The following is a 26283-nucleotide window of genomic DNA, read 5'->3' on the forward strand; positions in this document are numbered from 1 at the left end:
TTCCTGCACTGTCCTGTGCTGACCGTGCCAAACTGTTCCTTAGCAGGGACCAGCCACAGGAGTGTGCAGCACAGGCGGGAAGGAAACCGGTTATTTTGTCTGGCTGGTCTCTACTGGCAACGACGCATAACCAAAGGAGCGTCAACCTGTGATAGACCTGCCACTCTATGACCTTAAGACATAGGAACAGAATCAGGCCATTTGACCCATTGAGTCTGTTCCGTCTTGGATCCTAGGGCTCCTTCAGCACCTTTCTTTGTTGAGGCTGTTAAGGAAACCGGTAGAGCAGACTCGCTGTGCTGATGACCTAATTCTGCTCCTATGTCTATGGTCTGCATGCAAGCAGAACTAACTGAGCTGGGGTATGGACATGAAGGCTGACACATCCATTTATCCCAAACTTTGGAAACTCGTTCTCTCGTTCTGTAAAATGACGCGACTGCTCAGGATAGTTAGCACTGGTGTGAACTCTTGCTACTATTTATGTCATCACAAAAGTGCTGACTATTCACCAGATGTGCAGCAGACGTCTTGTGGAGTTGGAGACTGCCGTAGCCACTTAGTATTTAAGTTATAGAACTATACAGCACAGCACAGATCTCTGCCCATGAAATTGTGCCAACCCTTTGGCCAACCTAAGCTCAATCTAATCATTCCCTCCCACCAAGTCTTACATTTTCCTTTCATCCATGTGTCTATCTAAGGCTCTACCACCATTCTGGCAGTGTGTTCCAGGCATCCACCCCTCTCAGTGTTTACAAAAGAAAGATGGGAGGAGTACGGAGGGCTATGTTGTACATGTGGCTGATGGGACTAGGCAGAATAACAGTTCAGCACAGACAGGATGGGGCGAATGACCAGTTTCTGTGCTGTAGTGCTCTACCTTTGACATCCCCCTACACTTTTCTCCAATCACCTTAAAATTATGCACACTCGTATTAGCTATTTCCATCATAGGAAAAGGCGCTGGCTTTCCACTTTATCAATGGCTCTTGTACAGCTCTTATCAAGTCACATCTCATCCTCCCTCTCTCCAAAGACCTATCTTGTGCAACCTAATCTTTAATGAAGTGACCAGATCTGAATATTATACTCCCAAGTATGGTCTAACAGAGTTTTGTAGAGCTGTAACATTACCTCGCAGTTCTCAAACTCATCTCCTATGTCATGAAGTCCAACACAACATGTGCATAATTCTACTCGAATATATCTCGTCTGATGTCACTGCCACCCGTGATGTTTTGTTTTATAATTCCTTTTAGGTAAACTCAAATGCGCGAAGGTATTGTGAATCTGATGAAGACAGTATCCGGCGGGTATGTAGAACACTACGGTTATTCTTCAGTGTCTAATCTGTGTTACGTACCCCGTAACTGGGTCACTTACCAGCAAAGATAGAGAGGTCCGCTGAAGTCTGATGGTACTATTTTTAAACGTTTTTATTTATAAAGGGGCACAAGAGTAAGGTTAATACAAACATTCAGATAATATACGTCGCCACTACTCAATCTAAAGCGCGGGTATAGTAATAATCAACAATAAGAAGTAGCTCTATCATTTGTCTAGGGGTAAAAATATTGTCCGATGGAAATATCAAAGTCTCTGGAGTTCATGCAGGCTTTTAGCCTTTTGGGGACCGCTGGGTTTCAGGTGTTGGAGAGAGAGAGAATTTTTGGTGAGAAAATAAACTTGCCAGCCTTTTGGACTCAAATCGTTGAATCGGGAACGTGGGTTCCCCGTTGTCAGTTCGAAGTCCTTTTCGGTGTTATCAGCCACTCGCTCCCCAGGCTAGGGGAAACGAACCACAGGTGGCTTCCGAATAGCTTCCCGTCATCACGGGAGCGATGAGCGATAGTGTCTCCTTCTGGTGCGTCGCTAGGGTACTGCCTCCTGCAGTCTCCTTTTTACCTTGACTTGCAGAGTTGTAGATGTCAATCAAGGTGGGGTGATACAATCCCCACCCCACATCGCCCGAGGGTGTCCATGTAGCCATGATAGCTGGCACGTAGTATAGAATTGCAACCCACAAAGGTGTCTCCAAGAAAGAATGGTCAAATCCGTTGCGTTGTCTCTCTCTCTTTTCCTGGGTCCAAGACCCGAATTAATAGCGATCTTGCGATTCTCAGGAAGGAGGGGGCTGGTATCATAACATCTGACCTTCGTTGGGTTCATTCCAGTGTGCTGTATTTCTTTCATAATTGTCTATTGTTTTATTTCTTAACATTTTTTCCTTCTGATTGTTATTTGATCAGGGAAATGCGAGGCCCAGTATGTGCCAGTCCCTAAACATCCTCAAACCCAGCCATAGGACTCTGCCGGTGATCATGCATGGCAGCTTGATCTTTTGCCTTCAGTTTGTGCTGTTTGTTGACATTGCATGGTGTACACGGCATGCGGATAGCTTGTCTGCTTCTACCGTGCCATTCGCAGGCTTGACTCCTGTCTGAACACAAAAAAAGTCTGGCCCAGAGGCCTCAATTCCCCAGTCTGGACCATGTTCAGGAACAGTTAGTACCCTACAACCATCAGGCTCCTGAACCGGCATGGCTAATTTTAGTTACCACAACTCTGAATTGATTCCACAACCTATAGACTCACATTCAAGGACTTTTTACAACTCATATTCTCCGTATTTTTGTTTACTTGCACTGTTTGTCGTCTTTTGCAACTGGTTGTCCATCTTTGTTCACATTTTTTTCTGTAAGTACCTGCAAGAAATTGAATCTCAATGTAGTATATGTTAACATGTGGGTTCTTTGATAATAAATTTACTTTGACCTTTCAGAATTGTATCTGCTGTCTCTTTAAATAGCCCCAATGATCCGGTCTCCATAACTCTCTGGGGTCGAGAATGCCAGCAATGCAATTCCCTCTGCAAAACGTAATTTCTGTGCACCTCAAATTTAAAAGATTGCTCCCTCTTTTCTATGTCTATAAGATGTAGGAGCAGAATTAGGCCATTTGGCTCATTGAGCCTGCTCCGCCATTTCATTATGACTGATTTATTATCTCCCCAACCCCCCTGCCCCCATAACCTTTGATGGTCTGACTAATCAAGAACCTATCAACCTCTGCTCTTTAAATATACCCACAGACTTAGCCTCCACAGCCATCTGTGGCAATGAATTCCACAGATTCACCCAACTCTGGCTGAAGAGATTCCTTCTCATTTCTGTTCTAAAGTGATGTCCTCGTATACTGAGGCTGTGCCCTCTGCTCCTAGACTCTCCTACTACAAGAAATGTCCTCTTCAAAAGCACTTTATCTAGGCCTTTCAATATTCGACAGGTTTCAATGAGATTCCCCATCATTCTTCTATACCCCAGCAAGTACAGGCCCAGAGTCATCAAATACTCCTATGAACCTCCTCTGGACTCTCTCCAATGCTAGCACATCTTTTCTTAGATAAAGGGCCCAAGTGCGATTTAACCAATACAGCCTCAGTCACACATGTATTGTCTTCCAACCCCAGGACAAGCTGTCTTCTTTGGCCATCATCCTGCAACACTTCTCCCTCCTCTGGTGTTTGTCCTTCCTCAAGAGACCTTCCATCACTCTCCATCCCCATATCCACGTCTGACGAAATTGTCTATGGGAGTGTCACTCTCGCAGCTGCGGAGAAAATGGATGGCACTGGTTACAGTGCACATTATCCCTTCTGCTCTGCCTGTGTGGTCTAACGCAGGCACTGAACATAGCTGGAACTGTATGGGTTTAGCTTGCAAACACAGTGTCAAGGTTATAGTAAATATATAATCAAAGAATGTGTATGTCACCATATGCTACCTTGAGATTCATTTTTTTGCAAGCATTTACTGGAAAATAAAGACATTTTAAGGCAGAGGTTGATAGATTCTTGAATAGTCAGAGCGTGAAGGGATACGGGGAGAAGGCAGGAGATTGTGGCTGAGAGGAAACTGGATCAGCCATGATGGAATGGTAGAATAGACTCAATGGGCTGAATGGCCTAATTCTGCATGTTTGTCTTACAGTCTTATACAAAGAGATTATGAAAAGCTATACATAAACAAAGACTGACAAACAACCAATGTGCAGAAGAAGACAAATTGTGCAAATTTAAAAACAATACTGAGAACATGAGTTTTAGAGTCATTGAAAGTGAGTCTTTAGATTGTAAAATCAGTTCATTGTTGAGGTGAGTGAAGTTATCTAGGCCAGTTGAGGAGCCTGATGGTTGAAGGATAATATCTGGTCTTGAAGTTGGTGGTGTGAGACTTAAGGTTCCTGTACCCCTTGTCCGATGGCAGTAGTGAGAAGAAAGCATGAGTTAGATGATGGGATCTTTGATAATGGATGCTGCTTTCCTGTGACAGCACTCCTTGTAGTTTTGCACAATGGTGGGGACAGCTCTGCCTTTGCTGGACTGGACTGTATCTACCATTTTGTGTAGACTTTTCATACATAGCTACCTTGAGACAATTGCTAAGTAACTATTTCAATGCTGCTCTATTTGTATGCAGATGTGATTTTGACAATGATCTTTGCACAGAGCGCACTTGGTAAAGAAGTAATTTGTGTGATAAATCTGCTGGGCGATGTGTAACCTAATGTTTTGTTATGAAGGATCACCATAACGAAGACAAGTGGAACCATTACCACTCCTCCAGAGCTCACTCGCACTGGCCTTCGTGTGTGGCTGTTGAGGTGCAGCGACTTAATACCTTCAAACAGGAAAAGAAAATTGGGAAGTCCATTCTGGGCAAGGTACGTCCAATAGTGGGGATCTCCCCTATAGTGTGCTTTTCCAACTTAATTTATAGATTGAGTCAGTGGTGAGGAAGGCAAATGTGATGTTAGCATTCATTTCAAGAGGACTAGAATATAAAAGCAAGGATGTAATACTGAGGCTTTATAAGGCACTAGTGAGGCCACATTTGGAGTATTGTGAGCAGTTTTGGGTCCCTTAGAAAGGATGTGCTGACATAGGGAGGGTTCAAAGAAGGTTCACAAAAACAATTCCAAGATTGAGAGGCTTGTCATATGAGAAACATTTGATGGCTCTAGCCTGTACTTGGTGAAAATTTGAAGAATGAGGGGGGATCTCATTGAAACCCTTCGAATGTTGAAAGGCTTGATAGAGCTGGTGTGGAGAGGATGTTTCCCATTGTGGGCTTGTGGACTCATGGCAATTTAACATCGGCACTCCGTACTTGGTAAATCACAGTGCTGGTAGGTCGAACATAGAACATTACAGCACAGTACAGGCCCTTTGGCTCTTTGGGAGTCTAGGACCGGAGGGCACAGCCTCAGAATAGAGTGATGTCTACTTAGAATGGAGATAAGGAGGAATTTCTTCAGCCAGAGTGTGGCAAATCTGTGGAATTCTTTGCCACTGGTAGCTGTGGAGGCCAAGTCTTTAGGTATATTTAAGGCAGAGGTTGATAGATTCTTGATTAGTCAGGGCATGATGAGATATGGGGAGAAGGCAGGACATTGGGCCTGAGAGGGAAATGGATCAGCCACGATAATATGACAGGGCAGACTCGATGGACCAAATGGCCTTATTCTGCTCCTATATTTTATGGTCTATGCAGATGGAATGCTGGCAGCTTCCAAGTCCCTTTTCAATTGCGGCACTGTCATAGCTTCAGGATATAGAACTCCTTAAAATCTGCCTCATTAACCAAGCTTAGTCTGCATTCAAATATCTCTGTGGCCGGGTGTCTAAAGTTTAGAGACAGAGCGATTGCCGATGCTGGAAACCTGGAGTAACTATGTAGTGGATGAGGTCAGTAAGTAGAGCAGCATCTGTGGGGAAGGGAACAAAATTGCTGACTTTATTCTGCATGAACTTTCAGACACCAGTCTTCCAGCTGAGAGCAGTACTGGGATCCAGCTGCCTGCTCCTTCCCTCTCTGAAGGGCTGGGGTAAAGGGGCCTTGGCTGTCGGATTTCCTCCGTTCTCACGGTAATGGAGAGGGTAAGAAGTGATGGATTCCATGCACTGTCTCTATGTCTGACTGGACATTGTAAAAGCAGGTGTCCTGATGAAGGGTCTCAGCCCAAAACATTGACTGTATATTCCATGTTCCTCTCCATAGATGCTGCCTGATATGCTGAGTTCCTCCAGCATTTTGTGTGTTTTGCTGAAGAAAATTAGCAATTTTACACCCTAATCCAACAACCCCTCCCACGGTGGCCCGGGGTAATGCCCGTGTCACCCGTGTAGGTGATTCTGACCGTGGTCCTTCTGCCCTGAGAACCCCCATCCCCTGTTCTCTGTCTTGCTTCCCAGTTCTCTGTGACTCCCAGGGTAACAGTCCTGTTGCTTGTATAGGTGCATCTAGCCATGGTACGGTACCACGAGGCAGGCCGCTTCTGTGAAAAGCTGGAGGACTGGGACCGTAAATCTGCCGTCTTCCACCTTGAGCACGCTGCGCTCTGTGGGGAGCTGGAAGCCATCGTTGCCCTGAGTCTTATCTACCTGCAGTTACCCCACCACATCCTGACCGACGTCACCGTGGAGGTACGTCCAGCCGTCTGTCTGCGATGTCTGTATGAATGGGTTTGTCGTAGTCAGTCACACAGCCCAGAGACAGGCCACTTGGCCCATCTTGTCCATGCGGAGCATGTTGTCTTGAGCCTGCTTGGCCCAGACCCCTCTAAACCTTTCCTATCTAATTAATTAATTGCCCATCATGCTGCTGGATTTAGGACAGCAATGAAGGTCCTCCATTTCTCTCTGTCCTTGTCCACATGGAAGGATTTTTCATTGCTGTTTCCATAACAGTTTTACCAGTCAGGGTTGTTAGCCCTGAGCTGAACCCCCGGACCTGGAGGACCGGTGGACCACTCTTAGTCTGCCCTCTACCTTTTGACCCTGATAAGAGTCAAAGCATAAAGCCCTGACTCCAGCCAACATAACTCTCCAGTTTATTAAGGCACACAAGCCTCCAAACCACAACAAGGTTATGATCCTCTTGGAGGTCTCCTATTTATGGATCTGTCCAAATGTCTTACATTTATTTTCTTAACGTACATCGAAACATAGAGTCAAATGCATTGTTTGCGTTAACAGCCGACGCACTTAAAGGATGTACAGCAGACAGCCTCCGAGTGTCGCCACACGTTCCAGCACCAACATAGCATGCCCACCATGCTCAGCAGAACATAAGCAACAAAACAAAATAATAACAGCAAGTCCATTTCCCCTTCCCACCCACACACTCACTAAATGTTGCAATCGTACCCACTGTGATTTCGGGCCAAAGGGCCTGGTTCCGGCAGTACTTTCCTGTGACTGTATTACACCTCTGTCACTCCTTCTGGCAGCTCATTCCATGTAACCTCCACCCTTGGAGATTAAACTTGCTCCTTGGGTCCCCTTTAAATCTTTAACCTCTCACTGTAAACCACTCTGGCTGTAGACCCCACCCCACCATGGAAAAAGATCAGCTTTATTTGTCACTTACACTGTACATCAAAACATACAATGAACTGTGTTACTTGGATCAAATCAAATCAATGAGGATTGTGCTGGGCAGCCTACAAATGTCGCCACTCTCCTGCCAACATAGCTTGTCCACAGCTTGCTAACCCTAACATTCTGCAGCATGTGGGAGGAAACCGGAGCACCCAGAGGAAACCCATGCAGCCCCTGTGAGAACGTACAAACTCCTCACAAACAGTGGCAGGAATCAAACCCTGATTGGGGTTCACTGGCACTGTAAAGCGATTCATTAGCCACTGCGCCATTGCTGTGACTATGCACCTTTTCTCTGCCCCTCATGATCTCTATAAGGTCGCATTGCAAAGGTGTTCAGATTGCTGGGTTAATTGGCTGCTGTAAATTGCTCCCGAGTTTGTAGGTGAGGAGTGGAATCTGAAGGAGTTGTTGGCTGTGTGGGATTAGTGTGATAAATGTGTGTCTGATGATTGGTGTAGACGGAAGGATGTAATTCGGTGCTCTGATCCTCTGAATGTTTATACTCGGCGACTGATGTGTCTCTGACTCTGGCGTGTGTGGACAGGACAGTGACGAGCACCGCAAGGTTGGCTTCGACTACCTGCTGATTGGTGCGGAAGCGGGGGATCGTCCGTCCATGATTCGGGCAGCTCGAGCCTTCGACACTGGCATCAGCCTTGGTCCCGACCGGTATGTGAGCCTCTCCTTCCTTCCACACAGTTAGGCTTGGACGTGGAGTGGATGTTCCTGCCTCGCCGACCTCTGTCTTGAGGAGTTTCCATTGTGACAAGATTAGTGTAACGAATATGTCGGCCATTGAAGTAGAAAGTGCAGAGATGAGATCTGTTCCGATGCCGCGAAATTGGTAAAATAGTTCTTTATTGTCCTGTATACAGTGAAAAGCTAGTTCTGCATACTGTTCCTACACACTACATCGAGGTAGTACAAGGGAAAACAACAACAGAATGTGGAATAAAATGTTAAGTTTCAGAGGAAGTGAATAGACAATAAGGTACAAGGTCACAACGAAGGTTGTGAGGTCAGAGTCCATCTTGTCCTTCTTGGGCAGCACAGTAGTGTAGTGGTTACCAACACTTTATAGTACCAGTGACCTGAGTTCAATTTCTGCCACTGCCTGTTCTCCCGTGTGGGTTTTCTCCGGGTGCTCCAGTTTCCTCCCACAACCCAAAGACGTACTGGTAGCTAGGTTAATTGGTCATTGTAGATTGTCCCGAGATTGGGTGAGAGGTTGCTGGGAGGGAGCGGCTCAGAGCCAGAAGGGCCTGTTCTGTGCTGTATCTCAATAAAGAAACGAACGGTGGGATAGAAGCTGTTCTTGAGCCTGGTGGTACAGGTTGGCCACCACAAATCCAGAACAACTGGGATATGTGCAGTGCCGGATGAGTGATCTTGCCGAATCTCAGGCAAAATGAACACCTTGAACCAACTTGAAGATCACCTCACCCTTGAATAATAAAGAAATAAGAAATGACAAATGAAAAACAAATGAAATTTATTGAAGTACAGTACAGACAAAATACCTTACAAGGTATTGGTATTTCCTTACAGGAAGTTGGTTATTACCACTTCCAAAGTAAAGAGCTGGATTGTACAACTAAGCAGAATTGCATGTCTGAAAGTGGGGGTCATCCGTTTTTTGATTCGCTGTCGGCAAAGTACTGGAGCAATTTTTCTTTTTGTTTCTCTATATCATAAACTGTGGAAGAGCAAAGTCGTATTTGCTCTTCAAAGACATACCACTTCGTAGCTTTTTCAAAACTTCCACCTTAAGTAGATGACGTATGGTGTTTGCACTTTACACTACGAGAAGTACTTCCTTTATTCGTTGAAGATGTGACTGGGGCTAGATAAGCACATGTTATAAAAATAAATGCAGAATAACACAGGAACGACTTGCTTCTTTTGAAAACCATGCCAACAGCTGATTCTGCTAATGGTGCCACCAGAACAGTGGTGATATGTTAATAGACAATAGACAATAGGTGCAGGAGTAGGCCATTCGGCCCTTCTAGCCAGCACCGCCATTCGCTGTGATCATGGCTGATCATACACAATCAGTACCTCGTTCCTGCCCTCTCCCCATATCCCTTGACCCCGCTATCTATAAGAGCTCTATCTAACTCTCTTTTGAATGCATCCAGACACTTGGCCTCCACTGCCTTCTGGGGCAGAGCATTCTACATATTCACCACTCTCTGGGTGAAAAAGTTTTTCTGCATCTCTGTTCTAAATGGCCTACCCCTTATCCTTAAACTGTGGCCTCTAGTTCTGGACTCATCCATCAGTGGGAACATGCTTCCTGCCTCCAGCGTGTCCAATCCCTTAATAATCTTATATGTTTCAATCAGATCCCCTCTCATCCTTCTAAATTCCAGTATATACAAGCCCAGTTGCTCCAATCTTTCAACATATGACAGTCCCGCCATTCCGGGAATTAACCTTGTGAACCTACGCTGCATTCCCTCAATAGCAAGAATGTCCTTCCTCAAATTTGGAGACCAAAACTGCACACAATACTCCAGGTGGGGTCTCACCAGGGCCCTGTACAGCTGCAGAAGGACCTCTTTACTCTTATACTCAATTCCTCTTGTTATAAAGGCCAGCATGCCATTAGCTTTCTTCACTGACTGCTGTACCTGCATGCTTGCTTTCATTGACTGATGTACAAGAACACCTAGATCTTGTTGTACTTCCCCTTTTCCTAACTTGACTCCATTTAGATAGTAATCTGCCTTCCTGTTCTTGCCACCAAAGTGGATAACCTCACATTTATCCACACTAAACTGCATCTGCCATACATTTGCCCACTCACCCAACCTGTCCAAGTCACCCTGCATTCTCATAACATCCTCCTGACATTTCACACTGCCACCCAGCTTTGTGTCATCAGCAAATTTGCTAATGTTACTTTTAATCCCTTCATCTAAATCATTAATGTATATTGTAAACAGCTGCGGTCCCAGCACCGAACCTTGCGGTCTCTGGTGCTGTGGGGAATGGTGGGGGGGTTTGGTCTCTGAGGTTGTGGGGAATGTTGGGGGTTTGGTCTCTGAGGTTGTGGGGAATGGTGGCGGGGTTTGGTCTCTGAGGTTGTGGGGAATGTTGGGGGTTTGGTCTCTGGTGCTGGGGAATGGTGGGGGGTTTGGTCTCTGGTGCTGTGGGGAATGGTGGGGGGTTTGGTCTCTGGTGTTGTGGGGAATGGTGGGGGGTTTGGTCTCTGGTGTTGTGGGGAATGGTGGGGGGTTTGGTCTCTGGTGTTGTGGGGAATGGTGGGGGTTTGGTCTCTGGTGTTGTGGGGAATGGTGGGGGGTTTGGTCTCTGGTGTTGTGGGGAATGGTGGGGGGTTTGGTCTCTGGTGTTGTGGGGAATGGTGGGGGTTTGGTCTCTGGTGTTGTGGGGAATGGTGGGGGGTTTGGTCTCTGGTGTTGTGGGGAATGGTGGCGGTTTGGTCTCTGGTGCTGTGGGGAATGGTGGGGGGGTTTGGTCTCTGGTGCTGTGGGGAATGGTGGGGGGGTTTGGTCTCTGGTGTTGTGGGGAATGGTGGGGGGTTTGGTCTCTGAGGTTGTGGGGAATGGTGGGGGGGTTTGATCTCTGGTGTTGTGGGGAATGGTGGGGGGTTTGGTCTCTGGTGTTGTGGGGAATGGTGGGGGGTTTGGTCTCTGGTGCTGTGGGGAATGGTGGGGGGTTTGGTCTCTGGTGTTGTGGGGAATGGTGGGGGGTTTGGTCTCTGGTGTTGTGGGGAATGGTGGGGGGTTTGGTCTCTGGTGCTGTGGGGAATGGTGGGGGGTTTGGTCTCTGAGGTTGTGGGGAATGGTGGGGGGTTTGGTCTCTGAGTTTGTGGGGAATGGTGGGGGGGTTTGGTCTCTGGTGCTGTGGGGAATGGTGGGGGGTTTGGTCTCTGGTGTTGTGGGGAATGGTGGGGGGTTTGGTCTCTGGTGCTGTGGGGAATGGTGGGGGGTTTGGTCTCTGAGGTTGTGGGGAATGGTGGGGGGTTTGGTCTCTGAGGTTGTGGGGAATGGTGGGGGGTTTGGTCTCTGAGTTTGTGGGGAATGGTGGGGGGGTTTGGTCTCTGGTGTTGTGGGGAATGGTGGGGGGTTTGGTCTCTGGTGTTGTGGGGAATGGTGGGGGGTTTGGTCTCTGGTGCTGTGGGGAATGGTGGGGGGTTTGGTCTCTGAGGTTGTGGGGAATGGTGGGGGGTTTGGTCTCTGAGTTTGTGGGGAATGGTGGGGGGGTTTGGTCTCTGGTGCTGTGGGGAATGGTGGGGGGTTTGGTCTCTGGTGCTGTGGGGAATGGTGGGGGGTTTGGTCTCTGGTGTTGTGGGGAATGGTGGGGGGTTTGGTCTCTGGTGTTGTGGGGAATGGTGGGGGGTTTGGTCTCTGGTGTTGTGGGGAATGGTGGGGGGTTTGGTCTCTGGTGTTGTGGGGAATGGTGGGGGTTTGGTCTCTGGTGTTGTGGGGAATGGTGGGGGGTTTGGTCTCTGGTGTTGTGGGGAATGGTGGGGGGTTTGGTCTCTGGTGTTGTGGGGAATGGTGGGGGTTTGGTCTCTGGTGTTGTGGGGAATGGTGGGGGGTTTGGTCTCTGGTGTTGTGGGGAATGGTGGCGGTTTGGTCTCTGGTGCTGTGGGGAATGGTGGGGGGGTTTGGTCTCTGGTGCTGTGGGGAATGGTGGGGGGGTTTGGTCTCTGGTGTTGTGGGGAATGGTGGGGGGTTTGGTCTCTGAGGTTGTGGGGAATGGTGGGGGGGTTTGATCTCTGGTGTTGTGGGGAATGGTGGGGGGTTTGGTCTCTGGTGTTGTGGGGAATGGTGGGGGGTTTGGTCTCTGGTGCTGTGGGGAATGGTGGGGGGTTTGGTCTCTGGTGTTGTGGGGAATGGTGGGGGGTTTGGTCTCTGGTGTTGTGGGGAATGGTGGGGGGTTTGGTCTCTGGTGCTGTGGGGAATGGTGGGGGGTTTGGTCTCTGAGGTTGTGGGGAATGGTGGGGGGTTTGGTCTCTGAGTTTGTGGGGAATGGTGGGGGGGTTTGGTCTCTGGTGCTGTGGGGAATGGTGGGGGGTTTGGTCTCTGGTGTTGTGGGGAATGGTGGGGGGTTTGGTCTCTGGTGCTGTGGGGAATGGTGGGGGGTTTGGTCTCTGAGGTTGTGGGGAATGGTGGGGGGTTTGGTCTCTGAGGTTGTGGGGAATGGTGGGGGGTTTGGTCTCTGAGTTTGTGGGGAATGGTGGGGGGGTTTGGTCTCTGGTGTTGTGGGGAATGGTGGGGGGTTTGGTCTCTGGTGTTGTGGGGAATGGTGGGGGGTTTGGTCTCTGGTGCTGTGGGGAATGGTGGGGGGTTTGGTCTCTGAGGTTGTGGGGAATGGTGGGGGGTTTGGTCTCTGAGTTTGTGGGGAATGGTGGGGGGGTTTGGTCTCTGGTGCTGTGGGGAATGGTGGGGGGGTTTGGTCTCTGGTGCTGTGGGGAATGGTGGGGGGTTTGGTCTCTGAGGTTGTGGGGAATGGTGGGGGGGTTTGGTCTCTGGTGCTGTGGGGAATGGTGGGGGGTTTGGTCTCTGGTGCTGTGGGGAATGGTGGGGGGTTTGGTCTCTGGTGCTGGGGAATGGTGGGGGGTTTGGTCTCTGGTGCTGTGGGGAATGGTGGGGGGGTTTGGTCTCTGAGGTTGTGGGGAATGGTGGGGGGTTTGGTCTCTGGTGCTGTGGGGAATGGTGGGGGGTTTGGTCTCTGGTGCTGTGGGGAATGGTGGGGGGGTTTGGTCTCTGGTGCTGTGGGGAATGGTGGCGGTTTGGTCTCTGAGGTTGTGGGGAATGGTGGGGGGGGTTGGTCTCTGGTGCTGTGGGGAATGGTGGGGGGTTTGGTCTCTGGTGTTGTGGGGAATGGTGGGGGGTTTGGTCTCTGGTGTTGTGGGGAATGGTGGGGGGTTTGGTCTCTGGTGTTGTGGGGAATGGTGGGGGGTTTGGTCTCTGGTGTTGTGGGGAATGGTGGGGGGTTTGGTCTCTGGTGTTGTGGGGAATGGTGGGGGGTTTGGTCTCTGAGGTTGTGGGGAATGGTGGGGGGGTTTGGTCTCTGGTGCTGTGGGGAATGGTGGGGGGGTTTGGTCTCTGAGGTTGTGGGGAATGGTGGGGGGGGTTGGTCTCTGGTGTTGTGGGGAATGGTGGGGGGTTTGGTCTCTGGTGTTGTGGGGAATGGTGGGGGGTTTGGTCTCTGGTGTTGTGGGGAATGGTGGGGGGTTTGGTCTCTGGTGCTGTGGGGAATGGTGGGGGGTTTGGTCTCTGGTGCTGTGGGGAATGGTGGGGGGTTTGGTCTCTGGTGCTGTGGGGAATGGTGGGGGGTTTGGTCTCTGGTGTTGTGGGGAATGGTGGGGGGTTTGGTCTCTGAGGTTGTGGGGAATGGTGGGGGTTTGGTCTCTGGTGTTGTGGGGAATGGTGGGGGGGTTTGGTCTCTGGTGCTGTGGGGAATGGTGGGGGGTTTGGTCTCTGGTGCTGTGGGGAATGGTGGGGGGTTTGGTCTCTGAGGTTGTGGGGAATGGTGGGGGGTTTGGTCTCTGGTGCTGTGGGGAATGGTGGGGGGTTTGGTCTCTGGTGTTGTGGGGAATGGTGGGGGGTTTGGTCTCTGGTGCTGTGGGGAATGGTGGGGGGTTTGGTCTCTGGTGTTGTGGGGAATGGTGGGGGGTTTGGTCTCTGAGGTTGTGGGGAATGGTGGGGGTTTGGTCTCTGGTGTTGTGGGGAATGGTGGGGGGTTTGGTCTCTGGTGCTGTGGGGAATGGTGGGGGGTTTGGTCTCTGAGGTTGTGGGGAATGGTGGGGGGTTTGGTCTCTGGTGCTGTGGGGAATGGTGGGGGGTTTGGTCTCTGGTGCTGTGGGGAATGGTGGGGGGTTTGGTCTCTGGTGTTGTGGGGAATGGTGGGGGGTTTGGTCTCTGGTGTTGTGGGGAATGGTGGGGGGTTTGGTCTCTGGTGTTGTGGGGAATGGTGGGGGGTTTGGTCTCTGGTGTTGTGGGGAATGGTGGGGGGTTTGGTCTCTGGTGTTGTGGGGAATGGTGGGGGGTTTGGTCTCTGGTGTTGTGGGGAATGGTGGGGGGTTTGGTCTCTGGTGTTGTGGGGAATGGTGGGGGGGGGTTGGTCTCTGGTGCTGTGGAGAATGGTGGGGGGTTTGGTCTCTGGTTCTGTGGGGAATGGTGGGGGGTTTGGTCTCTGGTGTTGTGGGGAATGGTGGGGGGTTTGGTCTCTGGTGCTGTGGGGAATGGTGGGGGGGGTTTGGTCTCTGGTGTTGTGGGGAATGGTGGAGGGTTTGATCTCTGAGTTTGTGGGGAATGGTGGGGGGTTTGGTCTCTGGTGTTGTGGGGAATGGTGGGGGGTTTGGTCTCTGGTGTTGTGGGGAATGGTGGAGGGTTTGATCTCTGAGTTTGTGGGGAATGGTGGGGGGTTTGGTCTCTGGTGTTGTGGGGAATGGTGGGGGGTTTGGTCTCTGGTGTTGTGGGGAATGGTGGAGGGTTTGATCTCTGAGTTTGTGGGGAATGGTGGGGGGTTTGGTCTCTGAGGTTGTGGGGAATGGTGGGGGGTTTGGTCTCTGAGGTTGTGGGGAATGGTGGGGGGGTTTGGTCTCTGGTGTTGTGGGGAATGGTGGGGGTTTGGTCTCTGGTGTTGTGGGGAATGGTGGGGGGTTTGGTCTCTGGTGTTGTGGGGAATGGTGGGGGGTTTGGTCTCTGGTGTTGTGGGGAATGGTGGGGGTTTGGTCTCTGGTGTTGTGGGGAATGGTGGGGGGTTTGGTCTCTGGTGTTGTGGGGAATGGTGGCGGTTTGGTCTCTGGTGCTGTGGGGAATGGTGGGGGGGTTTGGTCTCTGGTGCTGTGGGGAATGGTGGGGGGGTTTGGTCTCTGGTGTTGTGGGGAATGGTGGGGGGTTTGGTCTCTGAGGTTGTGGGGAATGGTGGGGGGGTTTGATCTCTGGTGTTGTGGGGAATGGTGGGGGGTTTGGTCTCTGGTGTTGTGGGGAATGGTGGGGGGTTTGGTCTCTGGTGCTGTGGGGAATGGTGGGGGGTTTGGTCTCTGGTGTTGTGGGGAATGGTGGGGGGTTTGGTCTCTGGTGTTGTGGGGAATGGTGGGGGGTTTGGTCTCTGGTGCTGTGGGGAATGGTGGGGGGTTTGGTCTCTGAGGTTGTGGGGAATGGTGGGGGGTTTGGTCTCTGAGTTTGTGGGGAATGGTGGGGGGGTTTGGTCTCTGGTGCTGTGGGGAATGGTGGGGGGTTTGGTCTCTGGTGTTGTGGGGAATGGTGGGGGGTTTGGTCTCTGGTGCTGTGGGGAATGGTGGGGGGTTTGGTCTCTGAGGTTGTGGGGAATGGTGGGGGGTTTGGTCTCTGAGGTTGTGGGGAATGGTGGGGGGTTTGGTCTCTGAGTTTGTGGGGAATGGTGGGGGGGTTTGGTCTCTGGTGTTGTGGGGAATGGTGGGGGGTTTGGTCTCTGGTGTTGTGGGGAATGGTGGGGGGTTTGGTCTCTGGTGCTGTGGGGAATGGTGGGGGGTTTGGTCTCTGAGGTTGTGGGGAATGGTGGGGGGTTTGGTCTCTGAGTTTGTGGGGAATGGTGGGGGGGTTTGGTCTCTGGTGCTGTGGGGAATGGTGGGGGGTTTGGTCTCTGGTGCTGTGGGGAATGGTGGGGGGTTTGGTCTCTGGTGTTGTGGGGAATGGTGGGGGGTTTGGTCTCTGGTGTTGTGGGGAATGGTGGGGGGTTTGGTCTCTGGTGTTGTGGGGAATGGTGGGGGGTTTGGTCTCTGGTGTTGTGGGGAATGGTGGGGGTTTGGTCTCTGGTGTTGTGGGGAATGGTGGGGGGTTTGGTCTCTGGTGTTGTGGGGAATGGTGGGGGGTTTGGTCTCTGGTGTTGTGGGGAATGGTGGGGGTTTGGTCTCTGGTGTTGTGGGGAATGGTGGGGGGTTTGGTCTCTGGTGTTGTGGGGAATGGTGGCGGTTTGGTCTCTGGTGCTGTGGGGAATGGTGGGGGGGTTTGGTCTCTGGTGCTGTGGGGAATGGTGGGGGGGTTTGGTCTCTGGTGTTGTGGGGAATGGTGGGGGGTTTGGTCTCTGAGGTTGTGGGGAATGGTGGGGGGGTTTGATCTCTGGTGTTGTGGGGAATGGTGGGGGGTTTGGTCTCTGGTGTTGTGGGGAATGGTGGGGGGTTTGGTCTCTGGTGCTGTGGGGAATGGTGGGGGGTTTGGTCTCTGGTGTTGTGGGGAATGGTGGGGGGTTTGGTCTCTGGTGTTGTGGGGAATGGTGGGGGGTTTGGTCTCTGGTGCTGTGGGGAATGGTGGGGGGTTTGGTCTCTGAGGTTGTGGGGAATGGTGGGGGGTTTGGTCTCTGAGTTTGTGGGGAATGGTGGGGGGGTTTGGTCTCTGGTGCTGTGGGGAATGGTGGGGGGTTTGGTCTCTGGTGTTGTGGGGAATGGTGGGGGGTTTGGTCTCTGGTGCTGTGGGGAATGGTGGGGGGTTTGGTCTCTGAGGTTGTGGGGAATGGTGGGGGGTTTGGTCTCTGAGGTTGTGGGGAATGGTGGGGGGTTTGGTCTCTGAGTTTGTGGGGAATGGTGGGGGGGTTTGGTCTCTGGTGTTGTGGGGAATGGTGGGGGGTTTGGTCTCTGGTGTTGTGGGGAATGGTGGGGGGTTTGGTCTCTGGTGCTGTGGGGAATGGTGGGGGGTTTGGTCTCTGAGGTTGTGGGGAATGGTGGGGGGTTTGGTCTCTGAGTTTGTGGGGAATGGTGGGGGGGTTTGGTCTCTGGTGCTGTGGGGAATGGTGGGGGGGTTTGGTCTCTGGTGCTGTGGGGAATGGTGGGGGGTTTGGTCTCTGAGGTTGTGGGGAATGGTGGGGGGGTTTGGTCTCTGGTGCTGTGGGGAATGGTGGGGGGTTTGGTCTCTGGTGCTGTGGGGAATGGTGGGGGGTTTGGTCTCTGGTGCTGTGGGGAATGGTGGGGGTTTGGTCTCTGGTGCTGGGGAATGGTGGGGGGTTTGGTCTCTGGTGCTGTGGGGAATGGTGGGGGGGTTTGGTCTCTGAGGTTGTGGGGAATGGTGGGGGGTTTGGTCTCTGGTGCTGTGGGGAATGGTGGGGGGTTTGGTCTCTGGTGCTGTGGGGAATGGTGGGGGTTTGGTCTCTGGTGCTGGGGAATGGTGGGGGGTTTGGTCTCTGGTGCTGTGGGGAATGGTGGGGGGGTTTGGTCTCTGAGGTTGTGGGGAATGGTGGGGGGTTTGGTCTCTGGTGCTGTGGGGAATGGTGGGGGGTTTGGTCTCTGGTGCTGTGGGGAATGGTGGGGGGGTTTGGTCTCTGGTGCTGTGGGGAATGGTGGCGGTTTGGTCTCTGAGGTTGTGGGGAATGGTGGGGGGGGTTGGTCTCTGGTGCTGTGGGGAATGGTGGGGGGTTTGGTCTCTGGTGTTGTGGGGAATGGTGGGGGGTTTGGTCTCTGGTGTTGTGGGGAATGGTGGGGGGTTTGGTCTCTGGTGTTGTGGGGAATGGTGGGGGGTTTGGTCTCTGGTGTTGTGGGGAATGGTGGGGGGTTTGGTCTCTGAGGTTGTGGGGAATGGTGGGGGGGTTTGGTCTCTGGTGCTGTGGGGAATGGTGGGGGGGTTTGGTCTCTGAGGTTGTGGGGAATGGTGGGGGGGGTTGGTCTCTGGTGTTGTGGGGAATGGTGGGGGGTTTGGTCTCTGGTGTTGTGGGGAATGGTGGGGGGTTTGGTCTCTGGTGTTGTGGGGAATGGTGGGGGGTTTGGTCTCTGGTGCTGTGGGGAATGGTGGGGGGTTTGGTCTCTGGTGCTGTGGGGAATGGTGGGGGGTTTGGTCTCTGGTGCTGTGGGGAATGGTGGGGGGTTTGGTCTCTGGTGTTGTGGGGAATGGTGGGGGGTTTGGTCTCTGAGGTTGTGGGGAATGGTGGGGGTTTGGTCTCTGGTGTTGTGGGGAATGGTGGGGGGGTTTGGTCTCTGGTGCTGTGGGGAATGGTGGGGGGTTTGGTCTCTGGTGCTGTGGGGAATGGTGGGGGGTTTGGTCTCTGAGGTTGTGGGGAATGGTGGGGGGTTTGGTCTCTGGTGCTGTGGGGAATGGTGGGGGGTTTGGTCTCTGGTGTTGTGGGGAATGGTGGGGGGTTTGGTCTCTGGTGCTGTGGGGAATGGTGGGGGGTTTGGTCTCTGGTGTTGTGGGGAATGGTGGGGGGTTTGGTCTCTGAGGTTGTGGGGAATGGTGGGGGTTTGGTCTCTGGTGTTGTGGGGAATGGTGGGGGGTTTGGTCTCTGGTGCTGTGGGGAATGGTGGGGGGTTTGGTCTCTGAGGTTGTGGGGAATGGTGGGGGGTTTGGTCTCTGGTGCTGTGGGGAATGGTGGGGGGTTTGGTCTCTGGTGCTGTGGGGAATGGTGGGGGGTTTGGTCTCTGGTGTTGTGGGGAATGGTGGGGGGTTTGGTCTCTGGTGTTGTGGGGAATGGTGGGGGGGGGTTGGTCTCTGGTGCTGTGGAGAATGGTGGGGGGTTTGGTCTCTGGTGCTGTGGGGAATGGTGGGGGGTTTGGTCTCTGGTTCTGTGGGGAATGGTGGGGGGTTTGGTCTCTGGTGTTGTGGGGAATGGTGGGGGGTTTGGTCTCTGGTGCTGTGGGGAATGGTGGGGGGGGTTTGGTCTCTGGTGTTGTGGGGAATGGTGGAGGGTTTGATCTCTGAGTTTGTGGGGAATGGTGGGGGGTTTGGTCTCTGGTGTTGTGGGGAATGGTGGGGGGTTTGGTCTCTGGTGTTGTGGGGAATGGTGGAGGGTTTGATCTCTGAGTTTGTGGGGAATGGTGGGGGGTTTGGTCTCTGGTGTTGTGGGGAATGGTGGGGGGTTTGGTCTCTGAGGTTGTGGGGAATGGTGGGGGGTTTGGTCTCTGGTGCTGTGGGGAATGGTGGGGGGTTTGGTCTCTGGTTCTGTGGGGAATGGTGGGGGGTTTGGTCTCTGGTGTTGTGGGGAATGGTGGGGGGTTTGGTCTCTGGTGCTGTGGGGAATGGTGGGGGGTTTGGTCTCTGAGGTTGTGGGGAATGGTGGGGGGTTTGGTCTCTGGTGCTGTGGGGAATGGTGGGGGGTTTGGTCTCTGGTTCTGTGGGGAATGGTGGGGGGTTTGGTCTCTGGTGTTGTGGGGAATGGTGGGGGGTTTGGTCTCTGGTGCTGTGGGGAATGGTGGGGGGGGTTTGGTCTCTGGTGTTGTGGGGAATGGTGGAGGGTTTGATCTCTGAGTTTGTGGGGAATGGTGGGGGGTTTGGTCTCTGGTGTTGTGGGGAATGGTGGGGGGTTTGGTCTCTGGTGTTGTGGGGAATGGTGGAGGGTTTGATCTCTGGTGTTGTGGGGAATGGTGGGGGGTTTGATCTCTGAGTTTGTGGGGAATGGTGGGGGGTTTGGTCTCTGAGGTTGTGGGGAATGGTGGGGGGTTTGGTCTCTGAGGTTGTGGGGAATGGTGGGGGGGTTTGGTCTCTGAGGTTGTGGGGAATGGTGGGGGGTTTGGTCTCTGGTGCTGTGGGGAATGGTGGGGGGTTTGGTACCTGGTGCTGTGGGGAATGGTGGGGGGTTTGGTCTCTGGTGCTGTGGGGAATGGTGGCGGTTTGGTCTCTGGTGTTGTGGGGAATGGTGGGGGGTTTGGTCTCTGGTGCTGTGGGGAATGGTGGGGGGTTTGGTCTCTGAGGTTGTGGGGAATGGTGGGGGGTTTGGTCTCTGAGTTTGTGGGGAATGGTGGGGGGTTTGGTCTCTGGTGCTGTGGGGAATGGTGGGGGGGTTTGGTCTCTGGTGCTGTGGGGAATGGTGGGGGGTTTGGTCTCTGGTGTTGTGGGGAATGGTGTGGGGTTTGGTCTCTGGTGTTGTGGGGAATGGTGGGGGGGTTTGGTCTCTGGTGCTGTGGGGAATGGTGGGGGGTTTGATCTCTGAGTTTGTGGGGAATGGTGGGGGGTTTGGTCTCTGGTGTTGTGGGGAATGGTGGGGGGGTTGGTCTCTGAGGTTGTGGGGAATGGTGGGGGGGTTGGTCTCTGGTGTTGTGGGGAATGGTGGGGGGTTTGGTCTCTGAGTTTGTGGGGAATGGTGGGGGGTTTGATCTCTGAGTTTGTGGGGAATGGTAGGGGGTTTGATCTCTGAGTTTGTGGGGAATGGTGGGGGGTTTGGTCTCTGGTACTGTGGGGAATGGTGGGGGGTTTGGTCTCTGGTGTTGTGGGGAATGGTGGGGGGTTTGATCTCTGAGTTTGTGGGGAATGGTGGAGGGTTTGGTCTCTGGTGTTGTGGGGAATGGTGGGGGGTTTGGTCTCTGGTGCTGTGGGGAATGGTGGGGGGTTTGGTCTCTTGTTGTGGGGAATGGTGGGGGGGTTTGGTCTCTTGTTGTGGGGAATGGTGGGGGGTTTGGTCTCTGGTGCTGTGGGGAATGGTGGGGGGTTTGGTCTCTGGTGTTGTGGGGAATGGTGGGGGGTTTGGTCTCTGGTGTTGTGGGGAATGGTGGGGGGTTTGGTCTCTGGTGCTGTGGGGAATGGTGGGGGGTTTGGTCTCTGAGGTTGTGGGGAATGGTGGGGGGTTTGGTCTCTGAGGTTGTGGGGAATGGTGGGGGGTTTGGTCTCTGAGTTTGTGGGGAATGGTGGGGGGGTTTGGTCTCTGGTGCTGTGGGGAATGGTGGGGGGTTTGGTCTCTGGTGTTGTGGGGAATGGTGGGGGGTTTGGTCTCTGGTGCTGTGGGGAATGGTGGGGGGTTTGGTCTCTGAGGTTGTGGGGAATGGTGGGGGGTTTGGTCTCTGAGGTTGTGGGGAATGGTGGGGGGTTTGGTCTCTGAGTTTGTGGGGAATGGTGGGGGGGTTTGGTCTCTGGTGTTGTGGGGAATGGTGGGGGGTTTGGTCTCTGGTGTTGTGGGGAATGGTGGGGGGTTTGGTCTCTGGTGCTGTGGGGAATGGTGGGGGGTTTGGTCTCTGAGGTTGTGGGGAATGGTGGGGGGTTTGGTCTCTGAGTTTGTGGGGAATGGTGGGGGGGTTTGGTCTCTGGTGCTGTGGGGAATGGTGGGGGGGTTTGGTCTCTGGTGCTGTGGGGAATGGTGGGGGGTTTGGTCTCTGAGGTTGTGGGGAATGGTGGGGGGGTTTGGTCTCTGGTGCTGTGGGGAATGGTGGGGGGTTTGGTCTCTGGTGCTGTGGGGAATGGTGGGGGGTTTGGTCTCTGGTGCTGGGGAATGGTGGGGGGTTTGGTCTCTGGTGCTGTGGGGAATGGTGGGGGGGTTTGGTCTCTGAGGTTGTGGGGAATGGTGGGGGGTTTGGTCTCTGGTGCTGTGGGGAATGGTGGGGGGTTTGGTCTCTGGTGCTGTGGGGAATGGTGGGGGGGTTTGGTCTCTGGTGCTGTGGGGAATGGTGGCGGTTTGGTCTCTGAGGTTGTGGGGAATGGTGGGGGGGGTTGGTCTCTGGTGCTGTGGGGAATGGTGGGGGGTTTGGTCTCTGGTGTTGTGGGGAATGGTGGGGGGTTTGGTCTCTGGTGTTGTGGGGAATGGTGGGGGGTTTGGTCTCTGGTGTTGTGGGGAATGGTGGGGGGTTTGGTCTCTGGTGTTGTGGGGAATGGTGGGGGGTTTGGTCTCTGAGGTTGTGGGGAATGGTGGGGGGGTTTGGTCTCTGGTGCTGTGGGGAATGGTGGGGGGGTTTGGTCTCTGAGGTTGTGGGGAATGGTGGGGGGGGTTGGTCTCTGGTGTTGTGGGGAATGGTGGGGGGTTTGGTCTCTGGTGTTGTGGGGAATGGTGGGGGGTTTGGTCTCTGGTGTTGTGGGGAATGGTGGGGGGTTTGGTCTCTGGTGCTGTGGGGAATGGTGGGGGGTTTGGTCTCTGAGGTTGTGGGGAATGGTGGGGGGTTTGGTCTCTGGTGCTGTGGGGAATGGTGGGGGGTTTGGTCTCTGGTGTTGTGGGGAATGGTGGGGGGTTTGGTCTCTGAGGTTGTGGGGAATGGTGGGGGGTTTGGTCTCTGGTGCTGTGGGGAATGGTGGGGGGTTTGGTCTCTGAGGTTGTGGGGAATGGTGGGGGGTTTGGTCTCTGGTGCTGTGGGGAATGGTGGGGGGTTTGGTCTCTGGTGTTGTGGGGAATGGTGGGGGGTTTGGTCTCTGGTGCTGTGGGGAATGGTGGGGGGTTTGGTCTCTGGTGTTGTGGGGAATGGTGGGGGGTTTGGTCTCTGAGGTTGTGGGGAATGGTGGGGGTTTGGTCTCTGGTGTTGTGGGGAATGGTGGGGGGTTTGGTCTCTGGTGTTGTGGGGAATGGTGGGGGGTTTGGTCTCTGGTGCTGTGGGGAATGGTGGGGGGTTTGGTCTCTGAGGTTGTGGGGAATGGTGGGGGGTTTGGTCTCTGGTGCTGTGGGGAATGGTGGGGGGTTTGGTCTCTGGTGTTGTGGGGAATGGTGGGGGGTTTGGTCTCTGGTGCTGTGGGGAATGGTGGGGGGTTTGGTCTCTGGTGTTGTGGGGAATGGTGGGGGGTTTGGTCTCTGAGGTTGTGGGGAATGGTGGGGGTTTGGTCTCTGGTGTTGTGGGGAATGGTGGGGGGTTTGGTCTCTGGTGTTGTGGGGAATGGTGGGGGGTTTGGTCTCTGGTGCTGTGGGGAATGGTGGGGGGTTTGGTCTCTGGTGCTGTGGGGAATGGTGGGGGGTTTGGTCTCTGAGGTTGTGGGGAATGGTGGGGGGTTTGGTCTCTGGTGCTGTGGGGAATGGTGGGGGGGTTTGGTCTCTGGTGTTGTGGGGAATGGTGGGGGGTTTGGTCTCTGGTGTTGTGGGGAATGGTGGGGGGTTTGGTCTCTGGTGCTGTGGGGAATGGTGGGGGGTTTGGTCTCTGGTGTTGTGGGGAATGGTGGGGGGTTTGGTCTCTGAGGTTGTGGGGAATGGTGGGGGTTTGGTCTCTGGTGTTGTGGGGAATGGTGGGGGGTTTGGTCTCTGGTGCTGTGGGGAATGGTGGGGGGTTTGGTCTCTGAGGTTGTGGGGAATGGTGGGGGGTTTGGTCTCTGGTGCTGTGGGGAATGGTGGGGGGTTTGGTCTCTGGTGCTGTGGGGAATGGTGGGGGGTTTGGTCTCTGGTGTTGTGGGGAATGGTGGGGGGTTTGGTCTCTGGTGTTGTGGGGAATGGTGGGGGTTTGGTCTCTGGTGCTGTGGGGAATGGTGGGGGGTTTGGTCTCTGGTGCTGTGGGGAATGGTGGGGGGTTTGGTCTCTGGTGTTGTGGGGAATGGTGGGGGGGGGTTGGTCTCTGGTGCTGTGGAGAATGGTGGGGGGTTTGGTCTCTGTTGCTGTGGGGAATGGTGGGGGGTTTGGTCTCTGGTGTTGTGGGGAATGGTGGGGGGTTTGGTCTCTGGTGCTGTGGGGAATGGTGGGGGGTTTGGTCTCTGGTGTTGTGGGGAATGGTGGGGGGTTTGGTCTCTGAGGTTGTGGGGAATGGTGGGGGTTTGGTCTCTGGTGTTGTGGGGAATGGTGGGGGGTTTGGTCTCTGGTGCTGTGGGGAATGGTGGGGGGTTTGGTCTCTGAGGTTGTGGGGAATGGTGGGGGGTTTGGTCTCTGGTGCTGTGGGGAATGGTGGGGGGTTTGGTCTCTGGTGCTGTGGGGAATGGTGGGGGGTTTGGTCTCTGGTGTTGTGGGGAATGGTGGGGGGTTTGGTCTCTGGTGTTGTGGGGAATGGTGGGGGGGGTTGGTCTCTGGTGCTGTGGAGAATGGTGGGGGGTTTGGTCTCTGTTGCTGTGGGGAATGGTGGGGGGTTTGGTCTCTGGTGCTGTGGGGAATGGTGGGGGGTTTGGTCTCTGGTGTTGTGGGGAATGGTGGGGGGTTTGGTCTCTGGTGCTGTGGGGAATGGTGGGGGGGTTTGGTCTCTGGTGTTGTGGGGAATGGTGGAGGGTTTGATCTCTGAGTTTGTGGGGAATGGTGGGGGGTTTGGTCTCTGGTGTTGTGGGGAATGGTGGGGGGTTTGGTCTCTGGTGTTGTGGGGAATGGTGGAGGGTTTGATCTCTGAGTTTGTGGGGAATGGTGGGGGGTTTGGTCTCTGGTGTTGTGGGGAATGGTGGGGGTTTTGGTCTCTGGTGTTGTGGGGAATGGTGGAGGGTTTGATCTCTGAGTTTGTGGGGAATGGTGGGGGGTTTGGTCTCTGAGGTTGTGGGGAATGGTGGGGGGTTTGGTCTCTGAGGTTGTGGGGAATGGTGGGGGGGTTTGGTCTCTGAGGTTGTGGGGAATGGTGGGGGGTTTGGTCTCTGGTGCTGTGGGGAATGGTGGGGGGTTTGGTACCTGGTGCTGTGGGGAATGGTGGGGGGTTTGGTCTCTGGTGCTGTGGGGAATGGTGGCGGTTTGGTCTCTGGTGTTGTGGGGAATGGTGGGGGGTTTGGTCTCTGGTGCTGTGGGGAATGGTGGGGGGTTTGGTCTCTGAGGTTGTGGGGAATGGTGGGGGGTTTGGTCTCTGAGTTTGTGGGGAATGGTGGGGGGTTTGGTCTCTGGTGCTGTGGGGAATGGTGGGGGGGTTTGGTCTCTGGTGCTGTGGGGAATGGTGGGGGGTTTGGTCTCTGGTGTTGTGGGGAATGGTGTGGGGTTTGGTCTCTGGTGTTGTGGGGAATGGTGGGGGGGTTTGGTCTCTGGTGCTGTGGGGAATGGTGGGGGGTTTGATCTCTGAGTTTGTGGGGAATGGTGGGGGGTTTGGTCTCTGGTGTTGTGGGGAATGGTGGGGGGGTTGGTCTCTGAGGTTGTGGGGAATGGTGGGGGGGTTGGTCTCTGGTGTTGTGGGGAATGGTGGGGGGGTTTGGTCTCTGAGTTTGTGGGGAATGGTGGGGGGTTTGATCTCTGAGTTTGTGGGGAATGGTAGGGGGTTTGATCTCTGAGTTTGTGGGGAATGGTGGGGGGTTTGGTCTCTGGTACTGTGGGGAATGGTGGGGGGTTTGGTCTCTGGTGTTGTGGGGAATGGTGGGGGGTTTGATCTCTGAGTTTGTGGGGAATGGTGGAGGGTTTGGTCTCTGGTGTTGTGGGGAATGGTGGGGGGTTTGGTCTCTGGTGCTGTGGGGAATGGTGGGGGGTTTGGTCTCTTGTTGTGGGGAATGGTGGGGGGTTTGGTCTCTGGTGCTGTGGGGAATGGTGGGGGGTTTGGTCTCTGGTGTTGTGGGGAATGGTGGGGGGTTTGGTCTCTGTGAAGCTGTACACTGCTCTTAGGGGAGGGGGTGGGGACAGGCGTGGCAGGGATCATACAGGTCTATGTGTAAGGTGACTGTTAACTCCTTCCCACAGGGTACGTGACTGGAAGGAAGCTCTGTACTGGTACAATGCCGCTCTGAACATGACAGAATATGACGAGGGAGGGGAATACGATGGCACAGGGGATGAGCCCAAGTACAGCCTCCTGGCACGAGAGGCGGAGATCCACATGACGGGGGGGTTTGGTGTCGAGCCGGATCCACAGACAGCAGGTAAACTTTCCCCCGGACCGCAGCCTTCTCTGTGCTGTGTCCCGTCCCCTCCCTTATACTCCGTACACTGACGTTGGAGAAATTTAGACAGCATGGCCCTTCAGCCCAGCTTGTCTGTGCTGACCACAGTGCCGACCTGAGCCAAATTGAGGCACCTACATTTGGCCCATATTTACTAAACCTTTTCCTACACTCAGCGATTCCGGCATGGCTTCTCCTCTCCACCATCAGATTTCTGCATGGACCCCAGTATTCCTCTCTGTGTCTGTGCATGTACTGCTGCTGCAAAACAACAAATTTCACTCTGTATCTCTGATCCATGGGAAAGAGTAAACAGTCAGTGTTTTGAGCCAGGACCCCTTGTCTGGACTGGGGGGTGGGGGAAGAAGCCAGAATAAGGTGGTGGGCAGATGGGGAGGAGGACAAGCTTAGCAGGTGATAGGTGATATCAAGAACAACACACGCAAAATGCTGGAGGAA

At 53.7% G+C, this 26283-nt stretch overlaps 1 protein-coding gene across 4 annotated transcripts in view; it reads left to right on the forward strand.

Moving 5' to 3' along the window:
- eef2k (eukaryotic elongation factor 2 kinase) overlaps window positions 1-26283 on the forward strand; it is an 80313-nt gene that overhangs the window by 51223 nt on the left and 2807 nt on the right. For 3 of the 4 annotated variants that reach the window (XM_073060129.1, XM_073060131.1, XM_073060130.1), the window contains 6 exons: window positions 1263-1316; window positions 2253-2318; window positions 4585-4725; window positions 6299-6487; window positions 7992-8116; window positions 25625-25803. In XM_073060129.1, coding sequence (XP_072916230.1) covers window positions 1263-1316; window positions 2253-2318; window positions 4585-4725; window positions 6299-6487; window positions 7992-8116; window positions 25625-25803 — 754 coding nt within the window. The remainder of the gene's footprint in view (window positions 1-1262; window positions 1317-2252; window positions 2319-4584; window positions 4726-6298; window positions 6488-7991; window positions 8117-25624; window positions 25804-26283) is intronic. The other variant, XM_073060132.1, reaches the window with a different exon arrangement.

Source organism: Hemitrygon akajei, chromosome 11 (genome assembly GCF_048418815.1).
Source record: "Hemitrygon akajei chromosome 11, sHemAka1.3, whole genome shotgun sequence".
Lineage (NCBI taxonomy): Eukaryota > Metazoa > Chordata > Chondrichthyes > Myliobatiformes > Dasyatidae > Hemitrygon > Hemitrygon akajei.